Below are 27921 nucleotides of genomic sequence, written 5' to 3'. Positions count from 1 at the left end.
CACTTAAAAAGATGAGAGAAGCCTGTAATTTTCATTATAGGTACACTTCAACTATGAGAGACAGAATGGGGGGAAAGAATCCAGGAAATCACATTGTAGGATTTTTAATGAATTATTGGTAAATTCCTCGGTAAAATAAGTATTTGGTCGCCTACAAACAAGCAGGATTTCTGGCTCTCACAGACCTGTAACTTCTCCTTTAAGAGGCTCCTCTGTCCTCCACTCGTTACCTGTATTAATGGCACCTGTTTGAACTCGTTATCAGTATAAAAGACACCTGTCCACAACCTCAAACAGTCACACTCCAAACTCCACCATGGCCGAGACCAAAGAGCTGTCAAAGGACACCAGAAACAAAATTGTAGACCTGCACCAGGCTGGGAAGACTGAATCTGCAATAGGTAAGCAGCTTGGTGTGAAGAAATCAACTGTGGGAGCAATTATTAGAAAATGGAAGACATACAAGACCACTGATAATCTCCCTCGATCTGGGGCTCCACGCAAGATCTCACCCCGTGGGGTCAAAATGATCACAAGAACGGTGAGCAAAAATCCCAGAACCACACGGGGGGACCTAGTGAATGACCTGCAGAGAGCTGGGACCAAAGGAACAAAGGCTACCATCAGTAACACACTACGCCGCCAGGGACTCAAATCCTGCAGTGCCAGACGTGTCCCCCTGCTTAAGCCAGTACATGTCCAGGCCCGTCTGAAGTTTGCTAGAGAGCATTTGGATGATCCAGAAGAGGATTGGGAGAATGTCATATGGTCAGATTAAACCAAAATAGAACTTTTTGGTAAAAACTCAACTTGTCGTGTTTGGAGGAGAAAGAATGCTGAGTTGCATCCAAAGAACACCATACCTACTGTGAAGCATGGGGGTGGAAACATCATGCTTTGTGGCTGTTTTTCTGCAAAGGGACCAGGACGACTGATCCGTGTAAAGGAAAGAATGAATGGGGCCATGTATCGTGAGATTTTGAGTGAAAACCTCCTTCCATCAGCAAGGGCATTGAAGATTAAACGTGGCTGGGTCTTTCAGCATGACAATGATCCCAAACACACCGCCCGGGCAACGAAGGAGTGGCTTCGTAAGAAGCATTTCAAGGTCCTGGAGTGGCCTAGCCAGTCTCCAGATCTCAACCCCATAGAAAATCTTTGGAGGGAGTTGAAAGTCTGTGTTGCCCAGCGACAGCCCCAAAACATCACTGCTCTAGAGGAGATCTGCATGGAGGAATGGGCCAAAATACCAGCAACAGTGTGTGAAAACCTTGTGAAGACTTACAGAAAACATTTGACCTCTGTCATTGCCAACAAAGGGTATATAACAAAGTATTGAGATGAACTTTTGTTATTGACCAAATACTTATTTTCCACCATAATTTGCAAATAAATTCTTTAAAAATCATATAATGTGATTTCCTGGATTCTTTCCCCCCATTCTGTCTCTCATAGTTGAAGTGTACCTATGATGAAAATTACAGGCGCCTCTCATCTTTTTAAGTGGGAGAACTTGCACAATTGGTGGCTGACTAAATACTTTTTTGCCCCACTGTAAGGCGCACCGGATTGTAAGGCGTATTAAAGGACATGGGACATGGATTTTTTTCTGGGTATAATTATGTATAAAGGACATAAGAAGTGCCAGCTAAATCACTGCAGGGCGTCAAAAATGTGAAAATCATCACATTATTCAACTTTTTTATACATCAGCGTAAAACAATGATTCGTTAATTAGCTAAGCGGTCACGTGACCCGTGACGTCACAAAAACTTTCCAAGGAGCCAGCGCTTGGGTATCTAATGTAAACAGGTTACCGAAATGGACACCATCGACAGTGACATTCCCGATGTTTCACAGAGATGTGAAGTTAGACCCTATCGATTCGAACCGATAGCTAGAAATTCACACAAACATAGATCTTGTCTTTACTCTGATGGGTCAGATGATTCTGAGAGTGAGAGTTCATTCAATCCCCATGAAACTGAAAGCGGTCGGCTCGATAACACTTCCTGGTAAGTTAAAAACAATTCTGCTCAAAGGCTAATGATCTGTTGAAAGAAGTATTATTTTTGTATCATACATTGAAAGTTCATCATAGATCTAGCTAAAGTCCGTTGCAAGCTAGTTTTTTTTTTTGCTGATATTTTTCGAGATTGATTGAGATACAATGCTTCCAGAGTCCGAGATGAAAACATTCAAAATGGCGAAACGAGTCAGAATTATGATAATTAATAATTGATACACCCAAAATTATAATACTAATCCTTACCGCATGAGGCCCATGGTAAAACCACACTTCCAGGAGGGGCTGCCGTCTGCCTCCCAAGCCGGCCGAGAGCGCTCCTCGTCGGGCACGGCCAGGCGGGCGAATGCCCTGGTCCGTCCGCCCTGTCTTAAAAAAAAAAAAGGTACAACTCCAAGTGAAGGTATCAATGCGCTGTCGAAGCGCGCAGAAGGTGTTAGTACGCCTGTCATTATAGTGCGGACTTTCCATAGCATAGAAAATCGCCACGTTTCAATTTGTGTAACTGAACTTTGTTTCATGTCACTGGTCATATAAACCTATGTAAACAGGAAAAATGTGGAAGAGTTTGGTCGCATCTAACTACAGCCCCAAAAAATACCATTGGCCATACTGAGCCTAGCTACATTGCTAACAGGAGTGACAGCGCGTCTGACTGACTGGGAGGTGGCAATACGCCATGATGTTCAATGTACGTTAAACACTCTAAAAACGAAACAATTTTCTTGTCATCCAGGACACAAAAACTATTTTGTCGCATTCGTCATCATCACGATTCACACTTCTCCATATTCATCTACCCGCTTGTGCTGTACCCGAAAGTTTTTGTGACGTATGATCACGTGACAGCGGCTCTTCCGGTTGTAAAATATGCATATCAGAGCTCGAGCAGAAATGCCATATAATCATCACGAATATAACGATTTTGCTGAATTTAATAGACAATTTTGTATTTGTTGATACAATTATTTCATATTTTTAATGGAAAGAAACTGATATAGCGTGCATTTATGTTTCATGTCCCATGTCCTTTAAGCAAAACAACACAGTCCGGTAAATCTAATACCCTGTCCACACTAGGGATTTTGTACTGATACGAAACTACTTTCGTACCGCAACACCTGTCCACACTAGCAACTATAGATAGTTTTCACTGACGTTACGGCATTCCGGGAATGCCCCCCAGCCGCCATCTTGGAGGGCAAACAAAACGGACCATCGCCACTACCGGCTACATTATCTCGGACAAATTTATGAAGTTATATAGTCAGTTTTCTAAAATAAAGATCAATGTCGGCAAAATCAAGCAAACAGAAGTATATAGATACATATCTCACGGTATGCAGCCAAACTGGCCTTGATTGGGGGAATTGACCCCTACGAAGTGGACAAAGATGCATTTTCAAGTGACTATGCAGGGCTGCCAAAGCCTGAAACTGCCAAAGCCTGAAACTGACTTCATCAAACTTTAAAGGCTGTCTGATATATACAACTTTATATATTTACAGCGCGCCTTTTGGCGGATGCCGCCTGAATCGCGCAGATCCGATTTTTTGGGGGGGGGGGCATTGGAGTGTCTGATTATAATTTCAAAGTAAATTCTGTATTAAAATTACTAAATAAGCAAATCCGTTACAGTCCATGAAACAGGAGGTATAAGGATGAGAAAAAAACAGTTTAAATCGGGAAGCTGCACACATTTGCGCAGTCCTGCACACCGCTCAGGACTACAGAATAGACCTAAAATGTTTTTCAAAAATGACCCTTGCGTGAGTGAAGTGACAAGTTTCAAATAGAAATGTGACAAACGAGCGATATTAAGCGATATTAATCACATTACAATGTAAACGTACACTCAGCGGTTCCAGTTAGGCATTCTCCAGAGATTGTTTACATAATGTTTTGGTTTCCAAAAACAAACTTGAACACAATTGATTGTTTATTTAAACAACTTACCACTTATAAAATGATCGGAGCAGACTTTGCTGTGTTTGGAAGGCTGATAATCCTTGCGGTTGATTCTCGCAAGCCATAAATTTCTCCTTTGTATGCTGAGTTCCTTTGTTTGCTCGCCTTCGTGCTCCCGTACAGTGGGAATTCCATAAAGGCTCCGCTTGACTTCATCATCTGACCTATTACGACAGCCGTGAATACAACAAGTTTGCACCATTGCTAGCTTTAAATAAATGTAAATAATATATAAATGAATGTAACTCGCGCGCTACAATGTGTGCTCAGTGACCCGTACGGTAAGCTTGCCCTCCAAGATGGCCGCCACCAGGGAATCCCCGACTCTGTGACGTCATGTGAAAACTATCTATACCGGTACTGTAGCGGTATAACTGTATCGGTACGAAACCCACAAATGTATGGGTTTCGTACCGGTACAGTATCGGTACTGTAGCGCTTCGCTGTAGTGTGGACAGATGAAGCGGCTCTGTATCGATACAAATATAATGCGCATGCGCAAAGTCACACACCTCAATCAATGTCTTTGCTGAATAAAATAGTGAAGAACGGAGATTTGTTTGTTTCTTTCTCATCTGCCTCGCGCGTTTTATACGATTCGACTGAATAAATGACCACCAGAAATACAGACTGTACATTGACAACAAAAAGCACACACACATTGTTTCATCCGCCATATTCTCGGAAGGAAGTTACTCGGTAACCACGGAAACATTTCGCGCACGCGCATTTCAACTACCGTGAAAGGAAACCGCAAACATTTCTTGCTAGTGTGGACAGATGCACTAAACTGTACCGGTATACTTTGTATCGATACAGTTATACCACTATCGTACCGGTATAAGTGTGAACACAGCAAAACTTTATTCCACTCAGTTGTAACAACAAATACCGGTACAGAAAAATATACTCACTTATTGATTCATTCCTCTTCCACAAATCCATCAAATTCTTCATCTTCAGTGTCTGAGTTAAACAGCTGTGCGATCTGGGCATCAAGCATGCCCGGATCCCTCTCGTCATTATCCGAATAAAAAGTGGTGGGGGTAAGCGTACTAAATACTGTTCTCTGATTGGTTTATTGTTGCTAGCGTGTACTCCGGGCCCGGGCTGCCTTACATGAATGCACTTCTAGTTTAGACATTACAGTCAGGCAGTCTTGTAGACTGCTCAGGGGTCCTGTAACGGGGCCGATCAGGTACCCGTACCGTACAGACACAGCGTACCGTAATGCTCCGAATATCCATTGAGCGGAGCGGCTTCGTTGCTTACCATAGTCGTGCTTACACGTTTCAACAAATTTTTGAGCGCATTGTACCACATAAAATCGGTCAGTAAGCACAAGAAGTAATCATTAATTAGGCGCGCTGGATTATAAGGCGCACTGTCAATTTTTGAGAAAATTTAAGGATTTTAAGTGTGGCTTATAGTCCCAAAAATACGGTAATTCAAAAAGCAGATAATTTGTCATTCACAAACTAGGGAAAAGGTAGCTGTTACGATCTGCTACAATAATGTAAGGTTTTAATAAAGACATGAATAGAAGGTAGTTTTCTGTCGCCGCATTCTGATGGCATTGCTGACTAATTAAAATCACAGGCTTATATTTGGGGTTGACCGATAATCAGCCCGACTGATAACTGGAGCCGAAATCCCTTTTTTTTTTTCCTCCTCCCTTCCAAGTTATCAGAATCTGCACTTGAACGTATTTCCTTTTGCGATAAAAGCATTTTTTTTGTGTGTGTGTGTGTTGCGTATGTGCATATCTGACACAACCATGATCCAAAACCCACACTTCTGTAGTCTGGCCCAGTTTCCCACCCACAGCATTATTGGATTGCTTGAAATGTGGATGAGGCATCGTGTACAGCCAACCAACACCTCTGTAGTCTGTCTCTATATCCTCCCTGCAGTGCTGTTGGATTGGTAAAAATGTGGATTATGTGTTCCGTAAATCCAGTCGAACGTGCTCGGGTATGAAGCAGCACCTGCATTCACTTCCACAGTGAGGGGAAACATCCGAACATGTTGAGTTTGAAAAATGCAGTTGGCAAAAAGTACAATGCAACTCAGTTATATTTCCGTCACTCATTCTCACACGTACTTTGGGGATGAGGCCTGCAGTTAGTATAATTTTCATTCAGTTTTTCTTCAAAATATTTTAATTTTTTAATAATCTTCTGATATTAAACATTGTTAGTTTAATGTAAGTTGTGAGTAAGAATTGAATTCTTGTACATTTTCTTTAGTGAATGAACATCAGCCGGAAATATCGGTTATCACTGTCCTTGATTATTAATAATCGGTAGTGATATCAGCCCAGAAAAAACATCGGTCGACCCTTAGTTTATATCAATGTGCTTTGTTATAATACATGATCGTTTCTCTAGTAACACCTCATTCACAAGAACTGATTATAATAAATGCTAAACAAATACGCACAGTTATTGCTGTGGTGATTTAATTTAAATTTTTTGTGTGTGTGAATTTCACAAGACACAAAAAAGAGGCTAGGAAGGCCCTGGTCACACTACAGCTCGCGATGGGTTTGTGAATACTTGGCGATGAAAAATAGGTAGCATCACCGCCAGTTGTGCAGTACACAGTGATTGTTCTCCGAGCTTCATGAGTTGTTTTTGGTGTGTCTCCGCCTCGTCAGTGGCCAAAAACGTCATGAAAAATTTCAATGCATACAGTACATTGAAATTTGGTGGCGATGTTTGTTTTTGTCGGTAAACTAAGCCACGAACACTCGCAGATGGGTTTGGGAATACTTCCTGAAACTCGGGGAACCTTCTTCGAGTCTCTTGATGTATTTGTCTCAAATCCATGTCTTCAGTGCTCGCAGAAGCCTCAACAACACAGCGGCTCAGCATTGCCTAACCTTTGCCAAGACTTAAAAAGCGTGTTTACATTCAGGGATCCGTGCGCACGCTTGGGACCCGGTCGTTATGGGAAATACCCAATGCGGATTTGAGCGCAATCAGCACGTGCATATAAGGACGCTGTTTTTTCAGACTTTGTGAAGTATTCTGTCAGGTATGCGGCGGTAGACAGATGTAAGTGCAGAAAGTGTTTATTAGCAGGTGTGATATTTACAAAAACAAAACGTGAGGCAAGGTCAGAGTAACAAAACAAAACTGAAAGCAGAGTCATAGCCATGGCTAGAAACAAACATGACCTTGATGATGATACTTCGCAAAGCCTCGGTGTTCTTATATGCGTGTGCTGATTGCGCTCAAATCAGCATCAGGTGTTTCCCATGACGACCGAGTCTTGTGAGCAAGAGCGGCCACTCGAGCGCGCAAAGGCGTGACAGTCAAGTGTTTGTCTGCTGCGTGGCTACAACTTTTAGCTCGCCTGTATATCGCCATGCATCGTCACCAAAACGCCTCGTTTTCATCAGTAACCCATCACAAAGCATCATGAGCTGTAGGCTGTAGTGTGACTGTAGCTTTAGGGAAGGAAAGTTTATCGCAGCTATTATGTAGGTAAGGGATGGGAACTAATGCAGCATTCAAATAAAGATTGTACCCCAGAATTTCTGACTGGTTCATTCAGAAAATCAGGAAGGTGTCTTCAATCCTGAGTTTAGTATATACTGACATATTTCAATATGGCTGCTCACAGCGTCAAACTTCAATAAAGTATCACTTCACTTCTTTGAGTTAGTTTATAGTAGTATTTACTTTAGAGCAATCATCATGGATACAGTAGTTCATTAATTCTGGGATATTGACCTTATAGGTCACTGGTTTGTGGAAGTGAATACATCATAAACTCGTGATCACTGATGGCTTGTTTTACAATCAGGGTACAAAGTTTGTGTCACAGGGGTCCAAAATTCAAACTGATTCAAACTGGTTCTTGTACCAGTTTTTAAGTGAAGGACAAGTTAAAGAACAGATTTCAGGTAATTTTTTGACGTGTGTATGGTAGTTTTGTGTAATCTGCTATAAGATAAAGAAGATTAAGTGTCGCTTTAAGCAGGGCTGGGAGAAACAAATGAAGTGATTCTCGGAGAGGACTTTTTTTTTTTTTTTTGACAATTCAGAATCCACTACTTCCATAGTGCTTTTAAATATAAGGCTGTAAGCTTTGTGTTAGTTGTCTCTAATATTTATGTCCCAATATCTTGACCACATTTCAGGATGAAAATAATCATTTTAGATCTGTTATTTTATATTGAAAAATTAGCTGTCTCGGAGAGGACATTTTTTTTGACACAATTACATACTAATTTGATCAAAATAGTCTGAAAACTTACCGGCATTCAACATTAAAACTCAACTATGTTTCCAATGATATGGAACCAAATATGTGTTTTATGGTATAAAGAATGATTTAAGTGCATCCCTTTTGGAGCTACCTGTGGTCAAAAAAAGCACTTTTTCTAAATGACACGAGTAATTTTGCTAAATATGACACATATTGCCATACAGTCACCAAAAATGTTATCACCAAATTTTTTTTTGCATGGTAAATAGAGCTATCACAGGGCTACAATAAACAACCAAGTTTATTTAGTCAAGCCTTTTGATATTGAAGATAATAAGTGTTAAATGTGATTTTTAGCTTGCATACCCTGATTGTAAAACAACCCTGATGTTAATTGAACTTGTTGGGGGGGGGACCAAACCAAACTTTCAAAGATGAATCCATTTTATTTCCTCCATTTCAAACATGTCGGGCTTGAAAATTACGTAATTTCAAGTTCAGACTTCACACTTGAGTTAAATCAACTTCAGCATGCATTGAATGTAACTGTACACAGTTAAAAGTACATGTCATGCATTAATTAATTAAAATTGATTAAAAAATTTGTTGCGGTACAAGAGGAATGAAACTGTCTGGAATGTGCTATTACTGGAAAAGTGTCATTTATTCCTTACATATCGTTGTTTACAAAATAGTCAAAGAATAATGGTCTCAGTCCTAAGACACACAATTTGTGATTCCATCCCCAACTCAAATAACTGTATTTCTCCAAGTAAGATCCTCTGCCATTTACTGCCACTATATATTTATTCTATCCACATTCACTGGATATGAGCAATCGCGCGCTCTGATTGGCTACTCTACTACTAGACTATCAGCTCATACTACCATGAGTAGAGAAAAACAGAATGGCAGAGCGTGTTGCTGATAGCCTGGGAAATCCCATGCTGCTTTGCACAATCGTTCCGATCTGAAAAGACAGCATGGAAACTATGGTCTAAAGGCTCGCCTGAGTTAGGGAGCCAATCAGAGAGTGGGGAGGGGTGGAAAGACGGTGACGCGTACTACTCGACAAATGGAAGCTTGTAGTTTATTTGGGACTGTTTACGGATCACATTTAACATGGCGGCGAGCGATACGAACCAAACTTTCGATCAAGCTTTGTCTTGCACAAACGGCAGTAATCGTTCGGTGCCATTGTTTTCCTATTTTTGTTTTGCCTTCTCTTTCCTTCTCTTCTTCGCCTCTTTGTCTTCTTCGTCGCTCTAACTACTTCACCAGGTACAACTGCCATGATTGGCCATGGGCTACGTATACGCCAAATGATAGACATTCGCAATGTCCAATAAACGGCCGTTGACAATCGTAAACCACACCTCCCCTATGAGAAATTCAATAGGCGGATTCCAGACCATATTTCACTTGATATGGTCTGGTGTTAACCAGACTATGTTGCTGAACCAACCGAGGACAAAATAAAAACGCTACTCAAATACAACCCCCCCCGAGGAAAAAAAGCACAACAAAATATGGAATGAAAGTATTTGATGGTAAGAACGTTTTTTTTTTTTCCCTCAAGAATTATTATAGCATGTTTCATAAATTGTTACTGTCATTTCGCCGGTTTATTTACATTCTAAGCAGAAATTTTGTCCGACGTTTTGTCTCATCTCATCTCATTATCTCTAGCCGCTTTATCCTGTTCTACAGGGTCGCAGGCGAGCTGGAGCCTATCCCAGCTGACTACGGGCGAAAGGCGGGGTACACCCTGGACAAGTCGCCAGGTCATCACAGGGCTGACACATAGACACAGACAACCATTCACACTCACATTCACACCTACGGTCAATTTAGAGTCACCAGTTAACCTAACCTGCATGTCTTTGGACTGTGGGGGAAACCGGAGCACCCGGAGGAAACCCACGCGGACACGGGGAGAACATGCAAACTCCACACAGAAAGGCCCTCGCCGGCCACGGGGCTCGAACCCGGACCTTCTTGCTGTGAGCCGACAGCGCTAACCACTACACCACCGTGCCATTATTATAATTATAAATCTTATGAACGACTGTATGTTAAAACTAAACACTGAAATTCGGACACACCCAAGGTGTCTACATCTGGACATTTTGAGGTTTGTGGGGAATCTGTGTAGTCACTTTAAATCCCCACTTCCTAAGTTGGTTAAGGATTTAGACTGAATTCAACAACAAACCAGCAGCTGGTGTTTCATCACACTTTCGCTTGAGAAGACAGCGAGTCATTCGAAGCATATTGATATGTAGTTACAGGATGCTTGCTCTTTGGAGCTCATGACAGCACGGGTTACTGTTCTTGCTGCTAATGATTCATATCTCGCAGAGTTGTATGATCTTTGTGATTTCTATAATGATGCAGCTTAAGGCTTCACTTCACTGAAGCTTGTAACCTCAGTGGAACTTTTCCCGACAATGTAAATAAAGGTTGCATTTGCATTTATATTCATGCTTGAGTACAAGATATCTATACTCGCTAACAAGAACAGAAATATTACATACGAGCAGAGGGCCTGAATTTCTACATTGATTAGTTACCAGAGTGTGATTAATGCTGTGCAGTTTCTTTGGTTTATTAATTAGCACACTGGCAACACTAATGTAAGCGTAAGGCAGATGTGAATGGCAAATTCACTAGACCAACACATTTTCTGGTAACTTGATGTAAAAATGTGCTCTCTCTAGCCATAGTCCTGGCTTTGCCTCCTTTTGCGATATTGATACCACAGCGCCCCCACACTTTAATGGCAGCTTGTGGAAGTGCAGCTTGTTATTCAGATGTGCAGGAGAGAACAAACTGCACTAAACGGTGGCAGAAGTGTACACGCTCATTCCTCTATCAGCGGGCAGATCTGTTAACTCTGTTTAACAGCATGAAGCCTTTTACACACTCGGATGACACGGAAACCTCTCCTCTGCAGCTTTTACTTTACCCATTACTATTTGTGTTATTGACTTGTTATTGACTGGTAGTAATGACTTGGTGTCATGTGTCTCTGTCTCTCTCTTTCTCTCTCACTCACTCCCCACTCACAGGCTTGTATCTCGTGTGCTGACCTCATGGTGTAAGCAGGTGTAAAGATGAGCATAAGCAGTGATGAGGTCAACTTTTTGGTGTACAGATACCTACAGGAGTCAGGTATGTGTACTGCACAACCAGAGGTTAATTTCATAAACAGATTAAACACATTCTGTAATCAGGCTAGCAATCTTTTTTTTTTTTTTTAATTCTATACATGGATATTTGAATTTCTGTAAGTAAACAGCAAAGCCACACGTACTCATGTGCGTTCCCTGAGGAACTGAAGTGAGAGCAAGGCGATCCCCATGAGAGCTGCACACTGATGTGTTCTTTTTACTTTTTTTTATTATTATTATTTTTTTTTTTTACCCCCTTCCCCCACTGGCAGGGTTTTCCCATTCAGCCTTCACGTTTGGCATAGAGAGCCACATCAGCCAGTCCAACATCAACGGAGCCCTAGTGCCCCCTGCTGCCCTCATCTCCATCATCCAGAAGGGCCTGCAGTATGTGGAGGCAGAAGTCAGTATCAATGAGGTAAGCTGGAGCTTTGCCTATTCATTTTCTCAGCCTTTGTAATGTAAAGCTTTCTTGGTCTTTTGGTGACCTGGAGAATGTTCAACTGTTGTCCATTTGGGGGGAAAAAAAGCCCTGTAATTCAATTAACAAACTAAACAACCACACTGTAATTTTATACTAATCTTTTTTTTATTCTATCCACATTCACTGGATATGAGCAATCATGCGCTCTGATTGGCTACTGTACTACTAGGATATCAGCTTGTATACCGTGTAGAGGAAAAACAAAATGGCAGAGCGTGTTGCTGAACCAACCGAGGACGAAATAAAAACTCAAAAACAAATACCCCCAAAAATTTTCAAGATTTATTATTATTAGTGCTGTCAAGCGATTAAAATATTTAATCGCGATTAATGTCGCGACTGTCATAGTTAACTCGCGATTAATCGCAATTTAATCGCACATTTTTGTCACATGAAAAACCATTGTAATTCTCTTATCAGCATAAAAAAGTGAATGGGCTTGCTTTGTACCAATGTTTTTTTTTTTTATATTGCAGAGCATAACACGTCTTGTCACAGCCACTGACGTCCATAACTTCCATATTAGATGAGAAAACCAAGGGATGAAAAATAAAGTGCATATCACTGTGAAAATAAAAAATGTTTTATTTTACTCATTAGTTTCTTTTGAAGAGAAGAATTTGCCATAAAAGAAGAAAAAAACATAACAAAAATAAAAACATTCATCATACGTTCAAAAACGTTCATCATAGTGTGGCGCTGTATTCTCTAATTCTCACTGCTTATAACTCTACACCTACCCGGTGGAGATGAGCTGGGAAACTGAAGACTGAAGGAACAGTATTGAAAAGTATTTTTCCAGTCTCACCTGTGAAAGGTAATCCCATGTGATCTCGTTTGGACGGTAAACCTGTTGGTACAGTTAAACGCAGCACATGAATGAGGCATCTTTATTCTCGGCTACTGTCTAGACGCTATACCAGAGATGGTTGAAGAATCTCCACTTTGCCCCATCCAATATGGCGGCGAGGATGTTTATATGTCTGTGCCTTTCTCCATCACTCACACGTACTCTTATTGAAGCAGCGCGCAACAAGCCTCAACAGGAACTACGGGTGACTCGCAGGGCCAAATTAGAATTTGCATTAACGGCACTATTTTTTTAAATCGCGTTAAATTGAGATCGCGTTAACTTTGACAGCACTAATTATTATAGCATTTTTCACAAATTGCTCCTGTCATTTCGCCGGTTTGTTTACATTCTAAGCAGAAATGATTTTGTCGGACGTTTTGTGTAAAGGTTTTTACACAAAAACGTATTTATCGAACTTGCTAAAAATAAAAATGCTCTATTTCTTAAAATCCAGTGAATGTGGATAGAATAAAACCGTTCTCCCACTCAGTCTCGTCGTACACGGCTTATAGCCAACTCGGCGCCTCGTCGGCGATCAGCTCATGTACGACTCAATTTCGTGGAATAACTGATAAATTTGTGTGTGTGTATCTGTCATGACTGTGGTCTGACTTTATAGCATTCTGCATGAGCAGTTATACTTCTAACTCTGAAATGTTTTGCATGTTTAAAGGTAAAGTTTGTAATATTTAAAGGCGTTTCTAAACCTGCTGTAAGTTTATTATTGTATAGATACCTTGAAAACTGTAATTCACAGTATTCACCATGCGACATACCTTTTTACTTTTGTAATTTTTGGCTGTGGTTTTCATTTTAACTAGCCCAGATGTTAACTCCACCCCAGACGAAGCAATGTTTTCCCCATGAAAGGCCAACTCATGACGCATCTTTAGTTTCAACAGTGTGAACTTGTGTTTGTTAGAAGGGAAGAGAAGGCTCGTCTGTGGTTTTATTGCAGTTACAAACTGCTAATTTAAAATATTTCATTGGTAATACAGGATAATCTACAGGAAAATGCAGATGAGTCCATTGTGTTTTGAATGCCTTTTAAAAACAAAAAAACGTATTAACCTCTGTGTACGAATATTATTTGGCCTTTGTGTTCAGGATGGCACCCTGTTTGATGGCCGGCCGATCGAATCCTTGTCTCTGATCGATGCTGTGATGCCCGATGTGGTGCAGACACGCCAGCAAGCGTACCGAGACAAACTGGCACAGCAGCAAGCTGCCGCCGCACCTCCAGCCTCCAGCACTAACATGCAGGGCAATGCCAAAAATGGAGAGAACACCGCCAACGGAGAGGAGAATGGTGCACATGCCTTACCTAGTGAGCCTCACTCTGGACTTATATATACTATGTGCTATTCCAATCCACTCGGGTTGTTTTCGGTAGCGTTAAAAACAGATCTGTCTGATTGTCTCGTACGCATCCTTTTCTCTGTAGATAACCATGCAGACATGATGGAGGTAGATGGAGATGTGGAGATTCCTCAGAATAAAGCTATGGTGCTGAGGGGACACGAGTCCGAGGTGTTCATCTGCGCCTGGAACCCCGTCAGCGACCTGCTCGCTTCTGGGTCAGTCGCTTGCGTCCTGTTCCTTGACGCTTCCTTCACCGCTAGCTGACTGTCCTTCATCCATGTATATAATATAGTGTGGTTACTCAGAGCTCATTTATTTTTCTTTTTGCACGGTCACCGTCTCCTGTTCTCTGGCTCACTTTCTTCACGCATTTATAGGTCTGGGGACTCGACGGCTCGCATATGGAACCTGAGTGAGAACAGCACCAGCAGCTCGACACAGCTCGTGCTCAGGCACTGTATACGAGAGGGAGGCCAGGACGTGCCCAGCAACAAAGACGTTACATCATTAGACTGGAATGTGAGTGTTGTTTCAGAGTCTGTGCTCTTACAGCACACTGCTTTTCTGTCTTTCAGTTTTCTGTGGCTGATGAGAGCTTGATGTATCTGTTATTTCATTTTCACAGAGTGAGGGTACATTATTAGCCACAGGCTCTTATGATGGCTTTGCCAGAATATGGACAAAAGATGGTGAGTGTGTCTCCGTTCAGCTTTATGCGAGAGCCCAATTTATGGTTGTGGGGGGATTTTTTTTTTTTTTTTTTTTTTTTTTGTGATGCTCAGATAATGCTTTTTACAGGTAATCTTGCCAGCACCCTAGGTCAGCATAAAGGCCCTATATTTGCGTTGAAATGGAACAAGAAAGGAAATTTTATCCTTAGCGCTGGTGTAGATAAGGTATGCAGAGAGATTTTTTATTTATTTATTTATTTTTGTAAAAGTATTTGCTTCATTAGATGTAAGTATTGATTTTGATATATTTGTCTGTTTTAGACAACAATCATTTGGGACGCTCATACAGGAGAGGCCAAGCAGCAGTTTCCTTTCCATTCAGGTACTCTTGTGTGCATTTTGCTCATGTTTACATAGCGATGCAAAGAAAAAAAAAATAGGCCGATAACGAAGTGTCAGATCTCATCAGTTTTAGTTAAAATGAAGACATTAGAAAAGTTACTTTCTTATTTAATTGCTGCATCATTTTTCTTGGAAAATTTTTGTACTGAGGCGGCACGGTGGTGTAGTGGTTAGCATTGTCGCCTCACAGCAAGAAGGTCCGGGTTCAAGCCCCGTGGCCGGCGAGGGCCTTTCTGTGTGGAGTTTGCATGTTCTCCCCGTGTCCACGTGGGTTTCCTCCGGGTGCTCCGGTTTCCCCCACAGTCCAAAGACATGCAGGTTAGGTTAACTGGTGACTCTAAATTGACCGTAGGTGTGAATGTGAGTGTGAATGGTTGTCTGTGTCTATGTGTCAGCCCTGTGATGACCTGGCGACTTGTCCAGGGTGTACCCCGCCTTTCACCCGTAGTCAGCTGGGATAGGCTCCAGCTCGCCTGCGACCCTGTAGAACAGGATAAAGCGGCTAGAGAAAATGAGATGAGATTTTTGTACTGCAGACAAATATGCGCACTACTGTTTCTGCCTCGTTTGTGAAAGAACTATATCGAAAATGTATTTCCCTGCAAACTGCTGTAACAACTATAAAGGAAGGAATAGGGTTGGGTACTGTTTAGGTTTTTTTCGATACTGGTGCTTAAACGATCCTTTTAAAACGGTGCAGGTGCTTAAACAGTGCCTGAACTGATGTACTTTATTTAAAAAAAAAGCACAAAACAAAGGTTGACTATGTTTTTTTTTTTTTTTTTTTTTTTTTTCTAAGGCAAATTTCAACTTCAAATTGAACAATATATTAAAAGTAGACGGCCTTTCGATTTCATAAAATCAGTGAAATTTAGTTCCTTCTGAAATTTGGTTATTGCAATGTATGTTTATTTCTGTTATATCTTTAAAAAAAAAAAAAAAACAGGCCATTCTGTGGCTGGGAAGTTATTTAATTTGAGGGGATTCCCCAGCAAATAATATGCATGAAATTGCGCAGTCAGGCAGATAGAGGAAGTCCGTGTGCGCATGCGCAGGTTTATCTTTGACCGTGCACTGACAGTTCTATCGTTCTGTCATTAAACGAACAGCTGATCACACTGAGGTGCTCGCTCACCGCTGATATTTATTAGTTTGGTCCTGCGTTTCCTTTCCTTCGTATATAACATAACGTCTTTTCTTCTCGCTTTCTGTTACTGTAGTCGGTCTTTCACGTTTCATTCGCACACTAACATCCTCCATTTTTCTCTCCTGTTTCAAATTTGTATCCCACAATGCCTTGCGCGAACGGGGAAAGCCCACCACGTCATGCATGATGTAGTATCTTGTATTGGGTCATGGTGAAGCAAGAAATAATAGCGGAGAATTTAGGGTCACATGGCTCTAAATTCATTAATTGCTCTATTTAAAAAAAAAAAAAAAACTAATAAAATTGGAAGTCTGTGATTCGAATTCAGTAGCTTTTGGTCCACTAAACACAAATAATTGGGTGTCGGGAAAATTCTTTTTATGACCTTACCCTGAAAAATCTGAAAGGCAGTCTACCTTTAAACTAGGGTTGTCAGTCAATTTAAAAAAATAATAATAAAAAAAAATCTATTTAATTGCACAATTTGCTGTGATTTAATTGCTTTTTTCCTTCTTAAGGCTGAATAGATATTTAAATAAAATCATGGACTTAAAGCAGAATCAACACAAAGGATCAGTTGTTTAAGAGTATATTTATAACTTTGAACACAGGTTCTCTCCTGTGATGTTAATTGCGTTATTATTTTTTTAACACGTTAAATATTTCAAATTGATCATAAAAGTTAATGTGTTAATTTTTACAGCACTGATATTAACACAACACCTTAAATATGCTGTAATTCCCTGTGTTGGAATCGTTTGGAGTGAAATACAGCCTCCATTTCGCTTAGTCATACAAAACCCAAAAATAAATGCCGTCTGCTGATCACTGCAAGTGCCCTGATGTGCCCCACCGCACGTTTAAATTAAAACAAACATTTTATAACAGCAGTTTATCCATTTTTGAAAGTTATGATATTGTTAAAATGGGCTCACCTGGGCGCAGTCGTTTTCACTGAAACCGGATATCTGCCTGTGATGTAACCGTGAACACTAGTATGCCGTTTGCCTTATTAACACAGTCATCAAATAAAGGCTTTTAATTCTAGGGGGAAAAAAATCCCTGTGCGCTACTGCACTCTCTCTCTCTCTCTCTCTCTCTCTCTGTCTGTCTGTCTGTCTGTCTGTGTTTGTTTGTTCACTGCTTCAGATGGGTTAAAAGCAGAGAGAACTTCACTGTGCTGTAATGTATATGTGACAGGTTTCTGATTATAAAAATCTAATCAGAAATGTTCTGTAACCATGTGATTTTTTTTTTTTTTAAACTGGCAACAAAATCCATGAATCAACAGACTTCACTTTTATGAAGTTTCAATCTCACTCAGCTAGATCACGCATATGCAGTACTGACACAGATGCTAGTAAACAGTGGTGGTTGTTATAGCAATAAGATTCTTACCGTCTAAAAAGATCGCTTTTCTCAGGTGAAGAAAAACAACCAAAAGCATGCCACATAAAAATACGATCGGGCTCATTTTACACCCAAACCCTTGACACTCAGGCATCTTCAGGGTTGTTTACAGCGGTTTAGAAGTGATTGTGTGTCCACTAGACCTCAGCCTCGGAATGTCCAGGGATGAAAGTCTTCCGGATTTACCCGGAAATCCGGATATTTGACAAAACTCTTGAAAATCTCCGGTTTTCCGAATGGAGAAATTTATTTTTCGGATTTTTCACGTCCCTAGACGCGGCGTAATACTTCGCATTGTCCTTGCATGGGTGCGGTCCTTAAATAGCCCAAACATAGTTCATTGACTAAAGACAGGTGTTCTTTGTTAACGGCGCGCGTGCCGGAGCTCGTTAGGCATGCCCACGTGCCCAAGACGCACCTTCAGGTGCACGAGCTAAGGCGCGCAGGACTGACACCGTTCTACGCAAGCGCAACACAATCGCACTAGAAAGCGTGTTCAAGCTGCCAGTGTAGCTGCAGTCTTTTTAGTTGCGAATTACAAGTATTTCCTTGTGTTAATAATTCACCATGTCAAAACAAGCAAAACTTTCCACCTCCTTTCGACATGAAGAGCGGTCAGCAATTTATTATATATTTTTTTTCCATCAAAGCTGCATTTTGTGGCTCCGAAGCTAAGTTTTAGTGCCGTTTCTAGAACACATCAAGAAACCGTGGAAGAAACAGCATTAATGGAAGAGCCGGTTTCTAAGCTGCCTAAAACTAGCAATGGGAATTTATGTTTTGTTACATAATGTACTCAGGCTGCCGGTCAGTGAGTGACCTCCCCCCCTTTGAAAAATCCTAGCCACGCCCCTGATTTATGAGAAATTTGGTATTCATTGGTGTGTTTAAATTTACAGACAATACGAGCTAATGTAAACAATTGGCTTCAACTCGCATAAATCTGAATTGGAAATGTTTAGTTCACTTTAGCTTCTGCAAACGCACAACTCTACTAAAAGATTGATGAACGAGGCTCAACGTCCCCAACATTGAAACCTGAAAGCTTTAGAAACTCTAATGCTACGTTCACACTGCAAGGCTTAATGCTCAATTCCGATTTTTTTGTGAAATCCGATTTTTTTGTGAGGTCGTTCACATTAACAAATATATGCGACTTGTATGTGATCCTCAGTATGAACGAAAAGCGACCTAAAAGTGTTCCACATGCGCATTGCAGGATACGACGACGTCACACGCAGTGAGCATGGCCAGTGTTTACGGAAGTAAAACCGCCCGGTTGCGGTATGACCCATCCAATCTAGCTTGAATAGCTGCATCCCCCCAAATGGAAATCAGCTCCCTAACCTCTGCGTCCTTCCATTGAGAAGATTCAGAACCTTCACAGCCCGAAGCGTCCCTCGCATTGATGTCATGCGCAGGGGCGCAGATACGTTTTTTGAACTGGGGGGGACAAAAAACTGGGGGGGACAAAGCTGCCAGCAAACCAACCCCGATATGCCTGTCAAACTTGTTGTGGGTTACCATAGCAACCAAGCTCGAGCTCGCAACCTGTGCAGTCTGCGCAGCTCAACCAACCGAATATCAGTCTTTGTTTTGTTTTATGTGAGTTGTTGCAACTATGTATACACTGCTGTGCACCTCAATAAACCGAATGCTAATTAGTCTTTTGATTTTTCCGTGAGGTTTGCCTTATGCAAAGAAAGACAGCATAGACGTTTTTTCCTCCCTATAAGTGGGGGGGACCGAACGAGGTGAATTTAAATCTGGGTGGGACGAGTCCCACCCTCTATCTGCGCCCGTGATTATGTGCCATGTTGTTGTAACTTTTTTTGAGAGACCCGCCGCCTACTTCAGCGCAGAATAGTGACGTTTGTGGCTTGTTGATGACGTGTAAGTCGGATGAATGCGACCTGGCGGTTCAGACTGAAGTCGCATATGAAAAGAGCGGATAGGAATCGGAATTAGGACCACATATCCAAACGGCCTGGGTCGGATTTGAAAAAATCGGATCTGTGTCATTCATATTGTCAATAAAAGGTCGGATACAGGTCACATATGGGCGAAAAGATCGGATTTGAGTCACTTCAGCCTGCAGTGTGAACGTAGCCTAACAGACCTTTACTTTTTAACAGTACTGTTTTGGGATTTTGCTGAGTTTACCTTCAACTGTCTGATTTTTTTCAAAGTAATGAACTGTGTAGCAGGAAAATCACCGCGTTTTCTAAATGCACTCCTGAAAATTACTCATTAACTCGGGGAATTAAATTTGATATTTTTGACATGTTAATCATTAATCTACATGAAAGAGAAAAGCTTAAAAGTTATAACTTGTTTTAGTGAAAATAAGTACTAGAATGCAGGGGTCCCCCCCCCCCCCCCCCCCCCCCCCAATCTTAGTTTGACTTTCAAAAGTTCAGGTTTTTTTTTTTCTTTGCTCCACTTTCATCTCTAAATGTCGTGTGGTGTGTCAGTGACGTCTCAGATTCTCGCGTGTAATTTGTACTCGCAGCGCGATATTTGAATCTCAGAGACAGATGTCAGCGCCCAGGAACATTTTTGTTTTGCTTTTAAAATTAAATCTGTATACAGGTACAAATATGAGCAAGTGAACACTCAAACATGTTTTGTATGGATATTATCTGTCAGTATAAAGGAGTTTATTTTTTGGGTTTTTGTTCGATTTTAAGGCATGTTTACCGTGTTAAAGGTAGGTGCCATATTGGCACTGGGTTTCAGTACCCAGCCCTAGGAAGAACGCGAATACATGTAATATTCCAAATATGGATCAAAACACTCGGAGTGCTTTTATGTGAAATTAAAATTCATGTAAATTGTCAGATCACAGGAGACCAGTGTTTTTATTGCGAACATCTAAGATTTATTGTTCGGTATCAGAAAATTGTGATTTATCCCTTGCTTTGTCACAAACACGTGAAATTACATTTGCAGGAGGTAAATCTGAATAAAATTACATTTGCAGGAGGCACAATTGCTGAGTGTTGGTATTTATTGTACAAATCTCTTTGCTGTCGTTTGTTACTTTAAATTAGAGTAGAGATCTATTTCAAGTGAAAATGCAGGACAGGAGGGGACATTAATATAGCAGATTCTCTAAAAGAAAGTTGTACTTGAGCTAAGATAGCCTGGGGTAAATAGTGTTGTAAGCACAAATCCTCTCTTTCTCCTTTCCTTTCTCAGCACCTGCTCTGGATGTGGACTGGCAGAGCAACAACACGTTTGCCTCCTGCAGCACGGACATGTGCATTCACGTGTGCAAACTGGGCCAGGACCGACCCATAAAGACATTCCAAGGACACACAGTAAGCTCCATCCACATGCTGCTGCTTTATTCTTCCAAAAAAAAAAAACCAAACCCGTTGTGTTTTTATTTTCAACCCTGTTCTTTCTCCCTCCTAGAATGAAGTAAATGCAATCAAATGGGATCCAACTGGCAACTTGCTGGCATCATGTTCTGATGACATGACGCTGAAGGTGAGGCCAAATATCAGACTGTACAACACACTGCTGCCGCCAACAACCACCTAGAACAACCATCACTCACACCTGCACTACACAATTACACATTATTTCATGGACTGTATACACTCGGAGAATGCGCTGCTACACTTTTCTCCATCTGCTTTTCTACCCAAATTACATGATAGTGTAGGATCTACAGCTTATCTACAGTCGTTGCACCACTACAATTTTTATCCCCGCTGGCCGAAAGGCCCGAAGGGGGATTATGTCGTGGCGATTTCCATCTGTCTGTTCCGGGAAGGGTGCTCGCCTTCTGAAATCCACTCCTCTCGCAATAGGCCATTTGCAGGAATTGGTCACATGTCAATTTTCCCCATACCAACAAGACCGTGGTGGGCAAGCTAACTTGACGTTCCTTGACAACCATAAGAGTTTGACTGGCGATGCGAAGCAATCCATTTCTAGAATAACTGATTTTACCTTTTCTACTGTCGTCTTTGACCGGAATTTTCGTGTGCACTTGGAAAAAGTTTGTGGTTTTAACTTCTGTCATAAGTTAAAGCGAATCATGATGTGAATAAATCTGCTTCTTATTGGCTAAAAACACATCTACAGATATGTCTGTATTTATTTTCAAGAATCTTCACACATTAAGCGAATGATAAAGGTAGAAAAGGAGAAATTATAAGTTATAAACATGCCTGAGAAATCCGCCATTTCGCACGTGAATTTCTTTCGGCGGCGACCAACTTGAGTCCAAAAAAAACCCCTGTCTTTTACGGCCAATGATTTGCTTTAACTTAGGACAGAAGTTAAAACCACAAACTTTTTCCAAGTGCACACGAAAATTCAGGTCAAAAAAAGACAGAAAAGGTAAAAACAGCTATTCTTGAAATGGATTGCTTCGCATCACCAACCAAACTCTTATGGTTGTCAAGGAATGTCAGGTTAGCTTACCCACCACGGGCTTGTTGCTGTGGGGAAAATTGACACGTGACCAATTCCTGCAAATGGCCTATTGTTGGAGGAATTTCACCAAATCTGGTAAAAGGCATTGTTGTTTGTTGGTACTGCGCATATTGTAGTTTTGTTAAATTTGGTCACATTTTACCAGAGTTACAGCCCTTGATTAACAAAATTATACTTTGACTGACAATTTGAGTGTGTTTTTTCCTTCTGAAATCAACTCCTCTTACAGTTTTTGGAGGAATTTCACAAAACTTGGCAAAAGACATGTCGGTAGTATGCATATTGTAATTTTGTTCAATTCGGTCGCATTTTATCAGAGTTACGGCCCTTGATTAACAACCTTGTACTTTCACAATTTTATGAAGGTGTGCTCGCCTTCTGACATCAACTCCTCTCACAATTTTTGGACGAATTTCTCGAAGCTTGGCAAAAGGCCTTGTTATATGATGGTAATACGCATATTGGGGTTTAATTTTATTTGTGAAAATTTTACCAGAGTTTTGACCTTTGATTAAATAACTTGTACTTTGGCAATTTCCTGAGGGTGTACGTTCTTCTGAAATCAACTCCTCTCACAGTTTGTGGAGGAATTTCACCAGACTTGGCAAAAGGCTTTGTTATATGACAGTTATACGCAGATTGAAATTTCGTTGAATTTGGGCAAATTTTACCAGAGTTAAGCCCTTGATTATTAACAAACTTTGGCAATTTCATCAAGGTGCGCTCGCTTTCTGAAATCAACTTCCCTCACAATTTTTATTATCCCTCGCTGGCTGAAAGGCCCGAAGGGGGATTATATCGTGGCGATGTCCGTCCGTCTGTCCGTCCCAGGAAGGGTGCTCACCTTCTGAAATCAACTCCTCTCCATTTCCGGAGGAATTTCACGAAACTTGACCGTATTCTTTGTTGTGTGTTGATAATACGCATATTGCAGTTTCGTTCAATTCAGTCGCATTTTCCCAGAGTTATGGTGTAGTTGCCAGCAGGGGGGTATTGTGCTCTCAGAACACTCTTGCTTACTATTGCATGTAATTTAAAAAAGTCTTTTCTATAGTTCTAGTAAACTGTTTTAGGAGGTTGACGTTTTCAGGCTGTTATTCGTGCAGCAAACAGTGTGTCAAACTGCATATCAATTAACAGCCATACACAGGCTACAAATTAAATTTCCGACGCTGTCTAGTACATTTTGTTCCAAAGTCTATGAGTCATATGGAGTGAAGGAATGAAGAAAAAACCCCTTGAAACATGTATTTACTGCATGTATTGACTATAGCATTTTGTCTTTTATCAGGTATCTAAAGTTATGGACTTTGTATCTTTTTAGATCTGGAGTATGAAACAGGACACATGCGTTCATGACTTGCAAGCTCACAGCAAAGAAATTTACACTATAAAATGGAGCCCAACTGGCCCTGGCACCAATAATCCCAATGCCAATCTCATGCTTGCCAGGTAAAACCTTTTCGCCATATACACTTTACGTTGTTGACTATTATACTGTAATATAATCGTGAGTAATGGTGGTGTTTGCTTATTTCCTTGACTCCTCTTATCCCGCCAGTGCATCCTTTGACTCCACTGTTCGGCTATGGGATGTAGATCGAGGCATCTGCATCCACACATTAACCAAACACCAGGAGCCGGTGTACAGTGTCGCCTTTAGCCCTGACGGCCGCCATTTGGCCAGCGGCTCTTTCGACAAGTGTGTACACATCTGGAACACGCAGGTAAGACACTCTTTCACCAACTGTACAAGATGATGATTGTGGCGCTTCCCTGGTTGTATTTCAACATGTCAGATAATCAGGCAAGTTGTCATGTTTGGAATTGACATGTTGATTTATTGAATGCAATTTTTATTGTTTCCACAGACTGGTGCTTTAGTTCATAGCTACAGGGGAACAGGGGGCATTTTTGAAGTGTGTTGGAACGCCGCTGGTGACAAAGTGGGTGCGAGTGCATCGGATGGCTCTGTAAGTACCTGCCTTTTTTTTTTTTTTTTAAATTACATCCCCACCAACACACACTTGTCGACGTCCACTGACAAGTCACACAAGTGGCCACTTACATGACATGTAGAGGAAGATGGACACAAGGGGGATTTAATAATCAGAATGCAATTGATCTTGGCAGCAAGTTCAGTGTAGGTACAGTGACACACTGGATTATGAAAATCATTTGATGCCTAGCTAGCATGCAAATAAGCTAACAGAATACATTATATGTGAGCTGTCAGGTATAGCTGGAATAATTGATTTCATAGATCCTAATTTGAAAGCAGCAAATTTAATATTTTAGTGTGAGTTAGTGTGAGTTTTTATTTATATATGTATATACTAGTGCATCTCAAAAAATTAGAATATTGTGAAAAAGTTCAATATTTTCCATCAGTTATTTAAAAAAGTGAAAGTTATATATTATAGACTCATTACACACAAACTAAAATGTTTCAAGCATTTTTCTATTTTAATTTTAATCAGAGTATGGCATACAGTACAAAAACAAAAAAAAAACATTTCAAAATATTAGAATATTTCATTTTGAGTTTGAGTAAAACAGTATGAACACAGTGTATCTCTCGGTTTAGTTCAGTACACACAACCACAATCATGGGGAAGACCGCTGACTTGACTGTTGTCCAGAAGATGATCACTGATGCCCTCCACAAGGAGGGTAAGCCACAAAAGGTCATTGCTGAAAAGGGTGGCTGGAAAAGGTGCACAAGCAACAGGGATGGCCGCAGTCTTGAGAGGATTGTCAAGAAAAGTTGATTCAAGGACTTGGGAGAGCTTCACAAGGAGTGGACTGAGGCTGGTGTCAGTGTATCAAGACCCATCACGAACAGACATCTTCAAGAAAGGGGATACAACTTTCGCATTCCTAATATCAAGCTACTCCTGAGCCAGAGACAATGTCAGAAGTGTCTTATCTGGGCTAAGGAGAGAAAGAAATGGACTGTTGCTCAGTGGTCCAAAGTCCTCTTTTCAGATGAAAGTACATTTTGCATTTAATTTGGAAATCACGGTTCTAGAGTCTGGAGGAAGAGTGGAGAGGCACAGAATCCAAGGTGTTTGAAGCCCAGTGTGAAGTTTCCACAGTCTGTGATGATTTGGGGTGCCATGTCATCTGCTGGTGTTGGTCCACTGTATTTTATCAAGTCCAAAGTCAACACAGCCATCTACCAGGAGATTTTGGAGCACTTCATGCTTCCATCTGCTGACGAGCTTTATGGAGATGCTGATTTCCTTTTCCAGCAGGACTTAGCACCTACCCACAGTGCCAAAACTACTACCAAATGGTTTGCTGACCATGATATTACAGTGCTTGATTGGCCAGCCAACTTGCCTGACCTGAACCCCATAGAGAATCTATGGGGTATTGTCAAGAGGAAGATGAGAAACACCCGACCCAAAAATACAGATACGCTGAAGGCCACTATCAAAGCAACCTGGGCTTCAATAACACCTCAGCAGTGCCACAGACTGATCACCTCCATGCCACACCGCACTGATACAGTAATTCATGGTAAAGGAGCCCCAACCAAGTATTGAGTGTATAAATGAATATACTTTTCAGAAGTTGGACATTTCTGTATTGTAAATCCTTTTTTTGATTGATCTTAGGGAATATTCTAATAATTTGAGATACTGGATTTCTGATTTTCATGAGCTATAAGCCATAATCATCAAAATTAAAACAAAAAAGGCTTTAAATATTTCACTTTACATGTAATGAATATAGAATATATGAAAGTTTACCTTTTTGAATTAAATTGTGGAAAAAAAAAAGGAACTTTTTCATGGTATTCTAATTTTTTAAGGTGTGTGTGTGTGTGTCAACAAGCATAAAATGTAACATCCCATTTTGAGCAGGTTTAGGTGTAGCTTTGTTGAAATGTCTTTCAGCAGGCGAGTGCACATCACAGTATGCAAGGTACACACAGAAGAGCTAAAAACATTTAACTTGGGTTTCAGATTTCAGCAAAACCTCTCTGGAAGCTACGGCCACACAAAACCAGCTAAAAAAATCTTTTTATCCAGCCTTTGTGTGGGGAAACAAGGTCACAGTGGTGTGCATGCATTGCTTATATAATGTAATGATCCACTCCATAATCCCTCTTTCCCTCTACCAGTCTTTGCAATACATCTTATAATAGAAGTGATCCCGTAAATCAGACACACTGTGCACACGTATACTTTGCCTTTGTTTGCAGAAATTTATTGCGATAAAATAAGAACTTGGTGGCCAAAGAGTTTAACAGTCCCAATTCGGTGTTAAAAAAAAAAGTGTTATTAACTTATCATTTTCTTTAGCTCATCCTTGACTTACCTGTCTGCTGCTCCTCCACTGAAAAAGTTAATAAAGCGAGCATGGATCGGTGTGATTTCTGCGCCAGTGGGCCAGTACCAGAACTTGGTGTAGTTCCTATTTTAACCACTTGTTGTAAAAACTTTTTTTGCACTAAATGCAACTGTGAGTTACTCTTTTGGCATCTCACCAGTGGGAGTGTGTGGGATTTGCTTATTATTAGTAAGTAGCAAGCATACTGTACTTTTGCTTTGTCATTTTCTTACTGTTGAACTGTTAAAAATTGCTGTCTCATTGACCAGTTTATGCTCGGATATGTGACCTTGTTTTTTCTTGTTTGCTAATTTCACCCGTAAATCAATGGACCCCTGTTATGATAACGGCTATTTCGCCATCAGCCCACAGAACACCACTAGAATACAATTATACTCCTCAAGCATAGAATGGAGACCTATTAATTGTGCGACATCAGTAAAGTGTACTTTTGCTCTGTCTGTTTAGGTTTGTGTATTAGATCTGAGGAAATAACGCTGCTTGTTGGAAGCCATGGACCGACTATGAATGTGTACATAGCCAAAATGACTGTCCCTGCCCCATGTACTGCTACAATCCCTATTGTACCATGGCCAGCCACTACAGACAGGACGGGGAAAAAAAAAAAACGAGCATCCTGACGCAGCAGACGAAGCAGAGTGGAAGTGATTCCAACCAGAGACATGAAAGGGACTTTTGTAAGTAACATCGGTGGGGAAACAACACAAAAGAAGAAAGAAGAAAAAAAAGGACTGGTATATTTACCAAAATTTGGAAGATATTTTACTATTTGTTCTTCAAACCAATCTCATCAAAAATAAACAAGCGAAAAGATTTTAATCTTTGTTGTTAGTTCCATTTCAGTGTGCACACGTTTTTTTTTTTTTTTTTTTCCTTTCCTCCCCCTGTATGCTTTCTCTTGCTTTTGGTTTGTTTGGTTTTTTTTCTTTCTTTCTTGCTTGGTCTCTTTTTCAACACTTGCATTTTTAAGGTCACAGCTGCATGAAATAAGGACTCATCTTTCTCTCTTTTTTTTATGCAGAGTACAGTTATTTAAAGTCTTTTTGGTACTTTACATTTTGTGGTTCAGAAAAAAAAGAACAGTGTGGGGACTTGAAACCATTTAACTTTCATTTATTCTTCCGTTTCAGTAGTTTTCATGCTTTGGTTTAACTGTTCAAATCTGAAAACCATTGTTTTAAATTATGGTTGTTTATTCAAAGGAGACGTTAATTCTGCTGAGAATAGATGCAGAAATAATAGGGGTGTACATTCAAAAAGATGCATAGTGCATTATACTTGGTTTGTCCAGTATTGGAGCAACAAAATGTTAACTGTAGACAGAGTTAACTGCTGTAGCTACTCATTATATATTTTTTTTCCATATTGCATTAAGAACAGGCATTTTAATAAG

The 27921-nt window shown here is 40.6% G+C and overlaps 1 protein-coding gene across 4 annotated transcripts in view; it reads left to right on the top strand.

The window, feature by feature from the left end:
• The window catches only part of tbl1xr1a (TBL1X/Y related 1a), a 208724-nt gene extending 181377 nt beyond the window's left edge, over nucleotides 1-27347 (top strand). For all 4 annotated transcript variants that reach the window (XM_060941547.1, XM_060941548.1, XM_060941549.1 and 1 more), the window contains 14 exons: nucleotides 11284-11386; nucleotides 11658-11803; nucleotides 13830-14049; nucleotides 14167-14299; nucleotides 14462-14603; nucleotides 14710-14773; nucleotides 14883-14980; nucleotides 15077-15137; nucleotides 20916-21037; nucleotides 21135-21209; nucleotides 23491-23618; nucleotides 23728-23893; nucleotides 24038-24139; nucleotides 26976-27347. In XM_060941547.1, the coding sequence (XP_060797530.1) occupies nucleotides 11329-11386; nucleotides 11658-11803; nucleotides 13830-14049; nucleotides 14167-14299; nucleotides 14462-14603; nucleotides 14710-14773; nucleotides 14883-14980; nucleotides 15077-15137; nucleotides 20916-21037; nucleotides 21135-21209; nucleotides 23491-23618; nucleotides 23728-23893; nucleotides 24038-24139; nucleotides 26976-27002 (1542 nt within the window). In that variant the 5' untranslated portion in view covers nucleotides 11284-11328 and the 3' untranslated portion in view covers nucleotides 27003-27347. The remainder of the gene's footprint in view (nucleotides 1-11283; nucleotides 11387-11657; nucleotides 11804-13829; nucleotides 14050-14166; nucleotides 14300-14461; nucleotides 14604-14709; nucleotides 14774-14882; nucleotides 14981-15076; nucleotides 15138-20915; nucleotides 21038-21134; nucleotides 21210-23490; nucleotides 23619-23727; nucleotides 23894-24037; nucleotides 24140-26975) is intronic.
• The last annotated feature ends 574 nt before the right edge of the window (nucleotides 27348-27921 follow it).

Source organism: Neoarius graeffei, chromosome 15 (assembly GCF_027579695.1).
Source record: "Neoarius graeffei isolate fNeoGra1 chromosome 15, fNeoGra1.pri, whole genome shotgun sequence".
Taxonomy (NCBI): Eukaryota; Metazoa; Chordata; class Actinopteri; order Siluriformes; family Ariidae; genus Neoarius; species Neoarius graeffei.
The sequence above is the reverse complement of the archived record's forward strand: the minus strand, read 5'-3'. Positions and strand labels throughout refer to the sequence as shown.